This window comes from Carassius auratus, chromosome 23 (assembly GCF_003368295.1).
Source record: "Carassius auratus strain Wakin chromosome 23, ASM336829v1, whole genome shotgun sequence".
Classification (NCBI taxonomy): Eukaryota; Metazoa; Chordata; class Actinopteri; order Cypriniformes; family Cyprinidae; genus Carassius; species Carassius auratus.
In genome coordinates this window covers 1,390,316-1,404,760 of record NC_039265.1, presented here as the reverse complement: position 1 = coordinate 1,404,760, position 14,445 = coordinate 1,390,316, and the positions used below count along the sequence as shown (strand labels likewise).

Sequence of the window (14,445 nt, the reverse complement as noted above, 5' to 3'; positions counted from 1 at the left end):
AACGGATGTGTAGGGAGATCAGAATGGGTGTTGGGGTTTCAAATCTACAATAACACTCAATTTCAAGCAAGTTGTTGATTAGCCTCAGTGCAGGGGGATGGTGTCTTGTAGTTTGTGATGGCTGTCAGTCCTCTCCACACTGAAGTTGAGTCATTGGAAGTAAATTGTTCTTCCAACTTTTTAGAGTAGCTCTTTTTAGCCGCTCTAATCTGTTTGTTCAGTGTGTTCCTGGCCTGATTGTACAAGACTCTGTACCCATTTCTGTAGGCATCCTATTTTGCCTGACGAAGATGTCTGAGTGTTGCTGTAAACCATGGCTTATCATTGTTGAATGTTTAATAAGTCCTGGTAGGAATGCATATATCCTCACAAAAACTAATATAGGACATTACAGTCTCTGTGAGTTCATCCAGATCAGTGGTAGCAGCTACAAAAACACTCCAATCAGTGAGTTCAAAACAAGATTGTAAGTCCTGCTCTGTTTCGCTGGTCCATCTCTTCACAGTCTTTACTACAGGTTTAGCAGATTTAAGTTTCTGCTTGTAGGTTGGTATAAGATTTGGAATAAGACAGTAGGCCAGTAACTACCCAGAGGTAATTGCTCATCTACCAACTGAAGCACGGTCAGAAAGCTGTGAGCTACGGTCGATTGTAAACAAGACAGACCCACAAGAGTTTACTCTCGGGCTCTCCTGGCGCTGCCCTTTCGACAAGCTTGGTAATCGAAACCACCCACTATCCACAGAGGAGCCCACCATGCACAACATTTATATAGTGCTAGTGTCTCAATATGACCCTCTTGGTTATATTTTGCTTTGCTAAAATCCTTGTTCAAGCTTCAAGCTGGATAAACGAAAAAGGCTGGGATGACAGCATTGAAAGGGAGATGGAAGCTTGACAAGTAATCTGTGGACATGGGAACCACACATAAATCAGTCTTGGAAGACCCCTCCAATGTATTGAGGAGGAAAACAAGAGTACTGACTGATAAAGCAAAGTCCTCAAAACCATGAGCATCCCCTGGTTTCAGTAGAGGTGTGCAGAGAATGTTGCCATTTTCTCCCTGTACCAGTTGTCAGGGCTGTCCACAGAACAGCTGCAGCAAAGCTTGCATGCCTCTTGTATAAGGCATGGGGTCATATATGTATCTCTTAGCTATTTGGAAGGCATCTGGTAATTTGAGATGATCATGTAACACTTGGAATTTATAGTCCTCCGTCAAATGGAGATGTGGGCCCAGGATGCCATCAAGTCCCTTTTTTAACAAAGCAAAATCACTCTCCTCCCACAGGAGCTTAAGCCTTGGTATTTCATGATAGGAAGCAATAGCCATCTCCACCATGCTTGAAACTTGAACTGGCTGTACAGAAGAGATTGGTGCAGAATATGACTGCGGCTGGGCTATTGCATCTAGGGGTCTGGTAGGTCTATAGCCCTGTGGGTATGGATCTAAATAACTTACAAATTGTAGTGGGGGAGGTTCTGAGTACTAAGACATCAGAGGCTGTGCTGGAGCAAATGCTGGTAATGACTGTGTGAACTGTGGTTGTATGTAATTGGGATTAACAGTGTAGTTTTGCACAGGTGTCATCGAAGATGCATAAACTGGTGATTTGTACAGTTCGGTACAATGTAGATGTAGATGATTTTATTGGAGGTACACTCCTCCACTCTACGTAGCCATGTAGTCTCAGTGTACTGCTCAGTCCAATGTCTGTCAGGTGTAGAAGTTCGATAGTCCACATCTGGAGAAGAGACAGTCTCACTAATATGCATATGCTGTAAATCCTCTTGTAAAGAAGGTGGAACAAGCTGCCGTGGTTGGGAAGTAAGTACAAAGTCCTCGGAATTCGCTGGATCCTGCTATGACGGAGAAACTGTTGTTCTACAGTGTAATCTTGTGATGCTGCCCTGAGGATGAGATGTTGAATACGGCTTGAAGGACCAATTTATTAAAGATGTATGTGTGTGGATGAACTGGCTTGTCAACATCTAGTCCTCAACCTTGATCAGAAGGTTTATAAGCAAAAGTTCATGGCAGCTTCTGTTTCCAACCATTGATTTATTCCAAGCAATCTACAATTTGTTTGTTTTGATAGTGTATATGTGTGATTTGTTGTCAAGAACGTACACACATTATAACAAACTATGATCTGTCTCGTTGCAGCAGCAGAACAGTCTTTCAACTGAACTGACTCCGACAACATGTGATGTCACCAACTAATTCAAAATAAGAGTTCAACAGGGATTTTATACAATTATATTATATCATTACACTGCACACCTTGGATAATTTCCGCGAACATCGTTCTAAGCTCAGAGCTGCAGAAAGAGTATAGCGCTAATCAAAAAAATCCTACTGACCTTTAATGTGTATCGGTCACTCCTAACTTCATTCTTTGCTACTGTTTCCACTGCTTAAAGGACACACTACCATAACACAATTAACAGATTTGAATGTCCTGCCCAAAACCATCCGAGTCCATAGTCATCTTCAAGTATCAGCTAAAAACACATTTTTCACATCCATTTTTATTTGACCCTCTAACTCTAGCACTCTCTATTCTAATTCTATTCTTTAAAAAAACTATAGAGTGCTGCATGTTTTCTTTAAAAAATATTCTATATATTTTATTTTCATTTATTATACAATTAACAGAAGCAAAAAAAAAAAACACATCTAACACAAGCTTGCTCTATTCTTTTTCTGTTCTGTCTGTTTTCTTTTAATTTATTATATATATTAAAAAATAACCTTACTACGTGTACTGCATTTAAGCTAACTGAGACTTGTTATAGCACTTATATATCATTGCTCTTTTGCTGATTTTGATTGCTTCCATTGTACTCATTTGTAAGTCGCTTTGGATAAAAGCGTCTGCTAAAAGAATAAATGTAATACATGTACATATATATATCCTATAGTTTTTGTTTTTGAATCAGTCACAATTTCATTCCAGTCTCTATAATATTCTGAAGTATGTATGACTTAGATTTCTCCTTCAAATCAAAGTATATGGGGACTTTTTTTATATTTTATAGTCCATTTTATGGTTCACCGTGATCAATAAAATTTGGATTACTCTGAAAAATAGGAGTGCACCCCTGTTCAACAAGCCGTCCGATCTGTGTGAAATGAGTAAGGTAAATGCTTATAGCGTTAAATATGAGCAACAATGATACTGACAAGGAAATAAAACACAACCCGATCACTGTGTTAATCTGAAGGAATTTTCTGTATTGGTTTCTTACAGGTGTTTTACCCATATTTTTTATGACACATTGCAATGTGGGGGTCATTTATGTATTTAGTTGGTTAGTTTTAAAAAATGTTTCAAACTGAAGGTATATGTCATTTTCCACCATGATATTTATTTATTTTTGTCTTAGCAAACACCTCTAAGTAATTGTGACTTAAATATGAGTCTATGACAAAGAAGAATGATATAAAAACATTTTAAAGCTAAAATTCTGCTGTGTTTATAAAATAAATAAATAAGCTAGTGGTTATGTTTATCTGTATTATGCCTGACATATGCTAAAGGATAAAACTGCTTGGATGCGTGGGTAGTTTTCCAAGCATTTAAAGCTTTGAGTTTTATGTGCATCAAACTTTCACCCTTCTAGAGTAAGATTGTGATATATTATATCATCCAGTCTCTTTAGGTTCAGGAGTTGAACCGCACAAACTCAGTGAACCCACAGATAAGCTAATTAAGCTTTAATCTGAATTATTTTACTGTGGAGGTGAAAACAACAAACAGTGTTTATTACATTTAATTTTTAGCTAGTCCGAGTAGTAGAGTACGTGCATGCCTTTTACTTTCATATGACATTTTTATCAGATATCATAAAGATAAAATAAGCACTGCAGCATAGAGCGTTGATAATTATTAATAAACCTACAACTTTTAACCAAAATAACTGCATGACTTTATACTTTTTGTGTTTTTAAATGTTTACTGTAATAATTAGTTGTAACTGTTCATTTTATATTCAAATTAAAATGCTCCATCAACACACTTGAAATGTCTTATATTAAAAATATGAGTTTAGTATTTTATGTTTAGAGTTGAGTATTTTTAGAGCAATATAATATTATTAGTAAGATCACAGCTATATTTATATATTGTGTATGTTTTATTTTATGTTTTAGTTTTTTTCATCTTTATTGGAAACAGTTTCAAAGGAGACTTGTGGTTGTTTTAAATAAATTGTATTCTATGTTGCGTATTTTATATTGTATTAGTGTGATTGTAAACTATTTGTTATCGCTGCCATTTTGAACCAGGACTGCCTGAAAAAAAAGAGATGTTTTATCTCAGTTGTATATTTTCCTTGTTAAATAAAGGATAATAATAAATAATAATACTAATCTTTTCTCTTTTTTCCCCTCTTAATACTTAATCTGTATAACAACTGCTAACGAATAAAAACTTACATTTCTTTTCCAACCATGGGTTTTAGAAAAATATGTATTTAGAAAAAAAAAAAAATCTGCATGCCTCAATTAATTTTTCCAAATTTTCCAAACAAAACTAAGAATTGTATTTTCGTGGCTTTTATTACATTGAGACTTTAAGGTTTACATTTTGTAAGTATTTTAAATATTCCAGTTTTCTTTAAATAAATAATTATTTTGCACACATTACATGCATTTTCAGACAAGTTTAGGCTGTTCATTTTTTATATTTATGCCTCAAATATATATTAGCTATTTACTATAAAATTGTTTAATTGTCCTACTTTCTACAAATAATATATGCACATAAATACTAAACACTTTTAAATGCTATAAATACTAACATTTATAGTAAAATAGCATATAGTCATACTAATTTGAGAAAAAAAATAATACTATTTTGAGCCCCCTCTGTTAATTTTTTACTTTCTGGATCAGTACATAAAAAAAGAAATACCTTAATGTGATGTGGCAGATTGTCCAAAGCACTGTTGTGATATATATGTAATGTTAATGGATATACCTGATCCTCAACTTTGAATCCCCTGCTTAAAGTGTGGACAGAGGGACTGCTGCTCACAAATACTGACAGACATGACTGTTAATCATTGAACACCACTTTAACACATTCAGACCTGGGCTGAGTTTGCCAAAAGCATCGTAAGTTTAAGTACATCATACACCTACTCAACCCAATAGATCTACAATCATTCTATTCAATTTAGCACAAATTAAAAAGAATTCCCCACATTAATTAATGTGCATGCAGGATCGATGCACTTTGTGTGTATTTTAAAGGTTTATATCACTGTTTGAGCTGATAATGGGCATGCATTTGAGGCTGGGAGTGTGGTGAAGTGTAGTGCCACCTGCTCTGGACTTTAGATCAGTGACACGCACAGGACTGTCCTGCTGCAGGTGTATATAAGACACCTGCACCTCCTCCACAGGTACGTCCACTGGACTAACACACACACACACACTCAGCGCACAGCAAAGGTAAGACAATCAAGCTAAAATAATGCCGCTCACTGCTTGCTTGCTGCAAACCATGCTTGGTATTTTAAAAACAAATTCATATATGTGTTTGTTCTGGATTTGGGCTCTGGAGCTGCTTTTTTAAGTTCTCTTAAGCAGTGTGTGTTTCTGTGTTTAGTGGTCTGTGTGTATCGTAGCAAGGATGTGATCAGTGCTGATGAGTTTGAATCATGGGTGTCAGGTTTACGTCTCTCATCAAAGTGTTGCTTACCTGTGTGCTGCAAATTGCTATATATTGATGTATAAATGGTCTGCTGACAGATCGATCATTTCTTAGTGTTTCTGTAAGTAAGAATCTGTGCGTAGAAAGAAAGAAAGAAAGAAAGAAAGAAAGAAAACTTTATTAATTTCAAATGAGAAAGAAATAACTTCTCACTTTGTACTTTTTATTTACTTTTGTACTTTGCTTTTACTTTAAACTGTTCATTGTTTTAAACACTGCGTGCTCTCTGAGAAACAAGACTTAAACGTTTTCCTTTCCATTTTCCATTTTTACTTGACAGTTTTTGTTTTGTTTAATCACAGATTTCTAAATGAGAAAGAAAGAAACTTTTTACTTGTTCTTCTGTTTTACTATTTTACTTTAAACTCTTTGTTGTTTTTAAACAATGCTTTCTAAGAAAAATAATTTAACTTTTTTTCCTTTTTAATGTCCTTTATTTTTATTTTACTCTTATTTTTATTTTCCTTTTTTCCATTTATTGTTTTTTAATCACTGTGTTCACTTTTTTTATTGTTTATTTAAAATGTTTCATTGTTTATAATCATTATCATTTGATGATATCACCGTGATATCATAAACATCATTTTAAATAACAAACGACCCATTTATTTATTTACTTTTTACTTCGTGTTCAGTTTTTAAACATCGCATGCTTTTAAAGAAAGAAGAAAGATGTTTGACTTGTAACTTATAGTTTAGTTTTGCTCTTCTGATTTGTTTTGCCAAACTTTTAGCCAGATTTTACCAAACTTTCGGGACAAAGAATACAACGCATTTCCGTGGCGCAAGAGTGAATAGACTTCAAGAGAAAATGTATCTTGTGAAATGGCTGTATCGTAACATGTTATATGTGTTTGTTGTAACTGAAGGCAATGGCTCGGCTGTCCGAGACTCGTCCCGCCTCGCCGCCACCGGAACTCGGTAGGTGTCCCGTATAAATCCACGTCCACACAGAGGCGCACTTCCTTCCTCCCCTCTGTTCCTGCTTTCTTTCATTCTTCAGACGCGTGTCTTTTCTCTCGTAGACGCAGAGCTCGCGCGCAAAGATGCTTCGGACCCCGAGCCGCAGTCAAAAGAGTCCGAGCCGGAGGAGCTGGACCCCTGGGACCTGCCGGAGCTCCTGGACAACGGGGAGAAGTGGTCCGGTAAGGAGCGCAGCGCGCGGGAGCCTCGCCTCGCCTCGGGACTCGAGCTGATCCCCGCGCGTCTCACGCTTTGTCTAGCGGGGTCAAGTTGGTTTTGTTTTCGATATTCGTGACACATTCAGCGGTAAACGCCAATAACTCCAAAACGAATTGCCCTAAAAAAATCTAAGCAGTGTGACCGCCAAAAGGACAAAGCTGATCATGTTTCACATCATTCTTTTTCTATATTTTCCCTCGATATAATAAGCACGGCCCCGTGCAAGCCGTGGCAATGTGCAAAAAGCCGGGAGAGAACGCTCTCAGCAGAGCCTTCAGTTAGGGACCGTGGGGAAAGTGCAAACTTTCTTCGTTTTTTGCTATAGCTCAGTAGGTGTTTTTGTAATAGCTTTTTAGATAAAGGGCATATAGACATGAAACCAGTGTCAATCAATAGTGGGGGACAGTGGACATTTTTAACAACCTTTCTTTTTAACACTACTGGTAGAAAAAGGAATTGCATGTCCAAAATTAACCTTCTTTTTGTAATAACTTTCTACAGAAGGAAGATAGAGAGATGAAACCAGTGTCAATCAATAGAGGGAGAGAGTGGACATTTTTCACATCCTTTCATTTTACCCCAAGTGGCTGATAAGGGAATTGCATGTCCAAATTTAACCACCTTTTTGTAATAACTTTCTACAGCAGGGACACAGAGACATGAAACCAGTGTCAATGAATAGAGGGCGACAGTTGTCATTTTTCACAACCTTTCATTTTACCCCTACTGGTAAAAAAGGTAATTGCATGTCCAAAATTAACCTTCGTTTTGTAATAACTTTCTACAGCAAAGAGACAGATACATGAAACCAGTGTCAATCAATAGTGGGAGACAGTGGACATTTTTCACAACCTTTCTTTTTACCCCTACTGGTAAAAAAAGGGAATTGCATGTCCAAAATGAACCTTCTTTTTGTAATAACTTTCTACAGCAGGGAGACAGAGACATGAAACCACTGTCTATCCATAGAGGGGGACAGTGGACATTTTTCACATCCTTTTCTTTTACCCCCTACTGGTAAAAAAGGGAATTGCATGTCCAAAATTAACCTTCTTTTTGTAATAACTTTCTACAGCAGGGAGACAGAGACATGAAACCAGTGTCAATCAATAGAGGGAGAGAGTGGACATTTTTCACAACCTTTCATTTTACCCCAAGTGGCTGATTAGGGAACTGCATGTCCAAAATTATCATTCTTTTTGTAATAACTTTCTACAGCAGTGAGACAGACACATGAAACCAGTGTCAATCAGTAGAGGGAGAGAGTGGACATTTTTCACAACCTTTCGTTTTACCCCAAGTGGCTTATTAGGGAATTGCATGTTCAAAATTAAACTTCTTTTTGTAATAACTTTTTACAGCAGGGAGACAGAGACATGAAACCACTGTCAATCAATAGAAGGGGACAGTGGACATTTTTCACAACCTTTCTTTTTACCCCTACTGGTAGAAAAGGGAATTGCATGTCCAAAATTGACATTTATTTGTAATAACTTTCTACAGCAGGGAGACATAGACATGAAACCAGTGTCAATCAATAGAGGGAGAGAGTGGACATTTTTCACAACCTTTAATTTTACCCCAAGTGGCTGATTAGGGAACTGCATGTCCAAAATTAACCTTGTATTTGTAATAACTTTCTACAGCAGTGAGACAGAGACATGAAACCAGTGTCAATCAATAGAGGGGGACAGTGGACATTTTTCACAACCTTTCTTTTTACCCCTACTGGTAGAAAAGGGAATTGCATGTCCAAAATTGACATTCTTTTTGTAATACATTTCTACAGCAGGGAGACATAGACACGAAACCAGTGTCAATCAATAGAGGGGGAGAGTGGACATTTTTCACAACCTTTCGTTTTACCCCAAGTGGCTTATTAGGGTATTGCATGTCCAAAATTATCCTTATTTTTGTAATAACTTTCTACAGCAGGGAGACAGAGACATGAAACCAGTGTCAATCAATAGCGGGAGAGAGTGGACATTTTTCACAACCTTTCTTTTTACCCCTACTGGTAATAAAAGGGAATTGCATGTCCAAAATTGACTTTCTTTTTGTAATAACTTTCTACAGCAGGGAGACATAGACATGAAACCAGTGTCAATCAATAGAGGGAGAGAGTGGACATTTTTCACAACCTTTAATTTTACCCCAAGTGGCTGATTAGGGAACTGCATGTCCAAAATTATCATTCTTTTTGTAATAACTTTCTACAGCAGTGAGACAGAGACATGAAACCAGTGTCAATCAATAGAAGGGGACAGTGGACATTTTTCACAACCTTTCTTTTTACCCCTACTGGTAGAAAAGGGAATTGCATGTCCAAAATTGACATTCTTTTTGTAATAACTTTCTACAGCAGGGAGACATAGACATGAAACCAGTGTCAATCAATAGAGGGAGAGAGTGGACATTTTTCACAACCTTTAATTTTACCCCAAGTGGCTGATTAGGGAACTGCATGTCCAAAATAACCTTGTATTTGTAATAACTTTCTACAGCAGTGAGACAGAGACATGAAACCAGTGTCAATCAATAGAGGGGGACAGTGGACATTTTTCACAACCTTTCTTTTTACCCCTACTGGTAGAAAAGGGAATTGCATGTCCAAAATTGACATTCTTTTTGTAATAACTTTCTACAGCAGGGAGACATAGACACGAAACCAGTGTCAATCAATAGAGGGGGAGAGTGGACATTTTTCACAACCTTTCGTTTTACCCCAAGTGGCTTATTAGGGTATTGCATGTCCAAAATTATCCTTATTTTTGTAATAACTTTCTACAGAAGGGAGACAGAGACATGAAACCAGTGTCAATCAATAGGGGGAGAGAGTGGAAATTTTTCACAACCTTTCTTTTTACCCCTACTGGTAGAAAAGGGAATTGCATGTCCAAAATTGACATTCTTTTTGTAATAACTTTCTACAGCAGGGAGACATAGACATGAAACCAGTGTCAATCAGTAGAGGGAGAGAGTGGACATTTTTCACAACCCTGAATTTTACCCCTACTGGTAGATAAGGGAATTGCATGTCCAAAATTAACCTTCTTTTTGTAATAACTTTCTACAGCAGGGAGACAGAGACATGAAACCACTGTCAATCAATAGAAGGGGACAGTGGACATTTTTCACAACCTTTCTTCTTACCCCTACTGGTAGAAAAGGGAATTGCATGTCCAAAATTGACATTCTTTTTGTAATAACTTTCTACAGCAGGGAGACAAAGACATGAAACCAGTGTCAATCAATAGAGGGAGAGAGTGGACATTTTTCACAACCTTTAATTTTACCCCAAGTGGCTGATTAGGGAACTGCATGTCCAAAATTAACCTTCTATTTGTAATAACTTTCTACAGCAGTGAGACAGAGACATGAAACCAGTGTCAATCAATAGAGGGGGACAGTGGACATTTTTCACAACCTTTCTTTTTACGCCTACTGGTAAAAAAAGGGAATTGCATGTCCAAAATTGACATTCTTTTTGTAATAACTTTCTACAGCAGGGAGACATAGACACGAAACAAGTGTCAATCAATAGAGGGGGAGAGTGGACATTATTCACAACCTTTCGTTTTACCCCAAGTGGCTTATTAGGGAATTGCATGTCCAAAATTAAACTTCTTTTTGTAATAACTTTCTACAGCACTGAGACAGATACATGAAACCAGTGTCAATTAGTAGAGAGAGAGAGTGGACATTTTTCACAAGCTTTAATTTTACCCCAAGTGGCTGATTAGGGAACTGCATGTCCAAAATGAACCTTCTTTTTGTGATAACTTTATACAGCAGTGAGACAGAGACATGAAACCAGTGTCAAGCAATAGAGGGGGACAGTGGACATTTTTCACATCCTTTCTTTTTACCCCTACTGGTAAAAAAGGGAATTGCATGTCCAAAATTGACCTTCTTTTTGTAATAACTTTCTACAGCAGGGAGACAGAGACATGAAACCACTGTCAATCAGTAGAGGGAGAGAGTGGACATTTTTCACAACCCTGAATTTTACCCCTACTGGTAGAAAAGGGAATTGCATGTCCAAAATTAACCTTCTTTTTGTAATAACTTTCTACAGCAGGGAGACAGAGACATGAAACCACTGTCAATCAATAGAAGGGGACAGTGGACATTTTTCACAACCTTTCTTTTTATCCCTACTGGTAGAAAAGGGAATTGCATGTCCAAAATAAACCTTCTTTTTTTAATAACTTTCTACAGCAGGGAGACAGAGACATGAAACCACTGTCAATCAATAGAAGGGGACAGTGGACATTTTTCACCACCTTTCGTTTTACCCCAAGTGGCTTATTAGGGAATTGCATGTCCAAAATAAAATTAAAAATTATTTGCTTGTGTTCATGTGAAGAAAGAAAGTCATAAGCATCTGGGATGACAGAGGTCAGTAAATGGTGATAGAATTTTCATTTATGGATGAACTATCCCTTTGAAGATGTCAGGGCGTGGTAGAAACGGAGCAGTGGAGAAAAACAGGGTCTGGGTCCAAGTGCAGGGAATAAATTACTTTTTAATAAATGAGAACAAAAAGGCCAACAAGGCAAAACAAAACAGAAACAAATCACGGAGACAAGAGCAGACGCAGCCAAGATGCAAAAACACGATGTTACGGGCGCACGGACACCACCCTTAACATCAAGGAGAGACGCACACAGATCAGCTCGTGTCAAAGGTAGGGGTATGCTTGTTTAATAGAAAAATGAAAGATATGGTAACACAACAAAAAAAAACTACAAAAGCGGAACGTTTTCTACAACTGGGTGGACCGCAATCCCTATAAAGTTAAACAGCACGGCAGTGCATCAGCTCTGTTCTCCAGCTCTCTGTGTACGCCCTCAGGTGTGATTTCAGCAGCTCTTTATAGGGCTCCGCACAGGTGTGGATCATCTGTAATTAAGAGAAGGGACACTGCGTTCAAACACATGATTAGGATCAAACAGGGCTGGGGGACGTAACACACGAGTAATCAGGAACACTTACAAATCACAATTTACATTTCACAATTAATACAGCCTGACAGAGTGGTTAGAGAGTGGAGAATATATACTCATTGACAATGGGCACCAGGTGTGTTTGTGTAAGTGTGTGAGTGGATGAAACAGCTGTGCGGAGTGAAGGTAATGAGTCCGGGAGCAATTGAGAAACACAGGTGGAGCAACTAAACAATAATGAGGTAACAAGGTGGGTGGGATCAGAAAAAGACAGGAGAGAGCACATGGCACCAAACAAACACAACACTCACAGAAGAAAGTGACAGAAAGACATAAGACTGTGACAGATGAGCAAGATGTGATGGAGAGGCTAGAAATATATTCAAAACAGAATACTAGAATGTGTTCAATTAATGAGTAGAGTCATAGAATTAATACAAACAACGTTAACGTTTTTAAAGTCCATTTTATTTGTGTTGTCTATTCAGCGTCACTGTCTAAAAGGACAATTAATCTTTTCAATTTTTATTTTGGGCATTTATAGTTTTTTCCTAGCAAATATTGATAAATTGTTATTTGTGACTAATTACATTCATGAGAAAAAAGTCCCACAAAAATATTAATAGTATTTAAATTTTAATCACAGATTTTATTTGCACTATTTTGTGCATTCAGTTTATCATAGCTAATGGCTCTATCAAAACAGAAAAAATAATGAATAAACTTTTTTTTTTTTTGCGGGGGAAACGCAACTTTTGCTGCCTCAAGTAAAATTACTCAAGTATTTTACACCTCTGTTAATATGTGCTTACTACTAATAAATGGCTAATATTCTATAAATATGCATACTTATAAGCAACTAGTTAATTAATAGACTCTGAAATATAGTGTTACTAATTATTTTAATTAATTACATGTATTTAATTTGCATGAGTGAATAGTTATTTTATTTTATTGTGGTTTGGTTACTATATATTACTAATAAAGTGTTTTACTTGAAACATGGTGATGGTAGTTCTTAAGATCTTAAACTTTTAAAGAACCTTATATTTTGTAGTTTCACACTGAAGCTAGGTTGTAGAAAAGGTGCACATAGGAGAAGATTCAGAAGGTATTTATTCCACATGAAATAGGAAAAGGGTATCCACAGATAGCAGTCATGAGGTCTAAAACATTTCCCGACAAAGTCAAATTAAAAGGACAAGAACGTAACGTAGACAGAACAAATGAAATAATTAGCAACACCACAGGTGAACTTATGTAATCAAAATGTGAGACAAAATATAGGTCAAATGACAAAGTATGAAAGACAGACTAAGTCCAAACTAACAAAATTGTGATAAGTAGAGTTAAGAGTTCATTATGCTTACAAAAACATAAAGGATAGACATAAACCATACACTGTTGACCCAATGACAGGAGTAATGTGTAAATATACAAAGTATATGCCAGGTGGATGTGGATGGGATAAACTCCACAAATTCCAAGTATTTGTTATTATTATACTTCACCATCATGTTGCTTTACTTCACTTCACTACATATAGCACAATCCTTGTCAACAATATATGGTTTTATGTCTATGCAATTACAAATAAAGGTACCTGAAAAAAAAAAATGTTATGAGACAACATTAAAATACATCTTTCTGATTTAGTGGATAGAACATGCTATCCACTTATAAAGAACACTATTTATATTTACCTATTTTATATTTATTTTTATATCTATTTAATGTACAGTACAGACCAAAAGTTTGGACACACCTTCTCATTCAAAGAGTTTTCTTTATTTTCATGATAATTGAAGATTCACACTGAAGGCATCAAAACTATGAATTAACAAATGTGGAATTATATATGGAATTATATACATAACAAAATATTGTGAAAAAACTGAAAATATGTCATATTGTAGGTTCTTCAAAGTAGCCACCTTTTGCTTTGATTACTGCTTTGCACACTCTTGGCATTCTCCTGATGAGCTTCAAGAGGTAGTCACCTGAAATGGTCTTCCAACAGTCTTGAAGGAGTTCCCCGATAGATGCTTAGCACTTGTTGGCCTTTTGCCTTCTGTCTGCGGTCCAGCTCACCCCTAAACCATCTGGATTGGGTTCAGGTCCGGTGACTGTGGGGGCCAGGTCATCTGGAGCAGCACCCCATCACTCTCCTTCTTGGTCAAATAGCCCTTGATGCCTTCAGTGTGACTCTACAATTTTCATAGTCATGAAAATAAAGAAAACTCTTCTAATGAGAAGGTGTGTCCAAACTTTTGGTCTGTACTGTAAGTATATATGCATACATTTATTTGATGTATTAACAATGTAGAGATTAAAAATAACAGTACTACTTAACCATAACCTAACTTAGATCGTGCTGTATGTCAAGATATATCTACTTTATATATATATATATATATATATATATATATATATATATATATATATATATATATATATATATAAACTATAAGTAATTTCTATAGTTCTCCATGACCTAATGTACAGGGAAATGTGTAATTATAAAAGTTGTTAAAGTAAACAAAACATTGTTTTTGTCTTTACATATCACCTAATTGAACTATTTTGATTTG

At 36.5% G+C, this 14,445-nt stretch overlaps 1 protein-coding gene across 1 annotated transcript in view; it reads left to right on the top strand.

Moving 5' to 3' along the window:
* The first annotated feature begins 6,545 nt into the window (after window positions 1-6,545).
* slc34a2b (solute carrier family 34 member 2b) overlaps window positions 6,546-14,445 on the top strand; it is a 29,283-nt gene continuing 21,383 nt past the window's right edge. Inside the window, exons 1-2 of the mRNA XM_026199176.1 lie at window positions 6,546-6,644; window positions 6,749-6,868. Coding sequence (XP_026054961.1) covers window positions 6,596-6,644; window positions 6,749-6,868 — 169 coding nt within the window. The 5' untranslated portion in view covers window positions 6,546-6,595. The remainder of the gene's footprint in view (window positions 6,645-6,748; window positions 6,869-14,445) is intronic.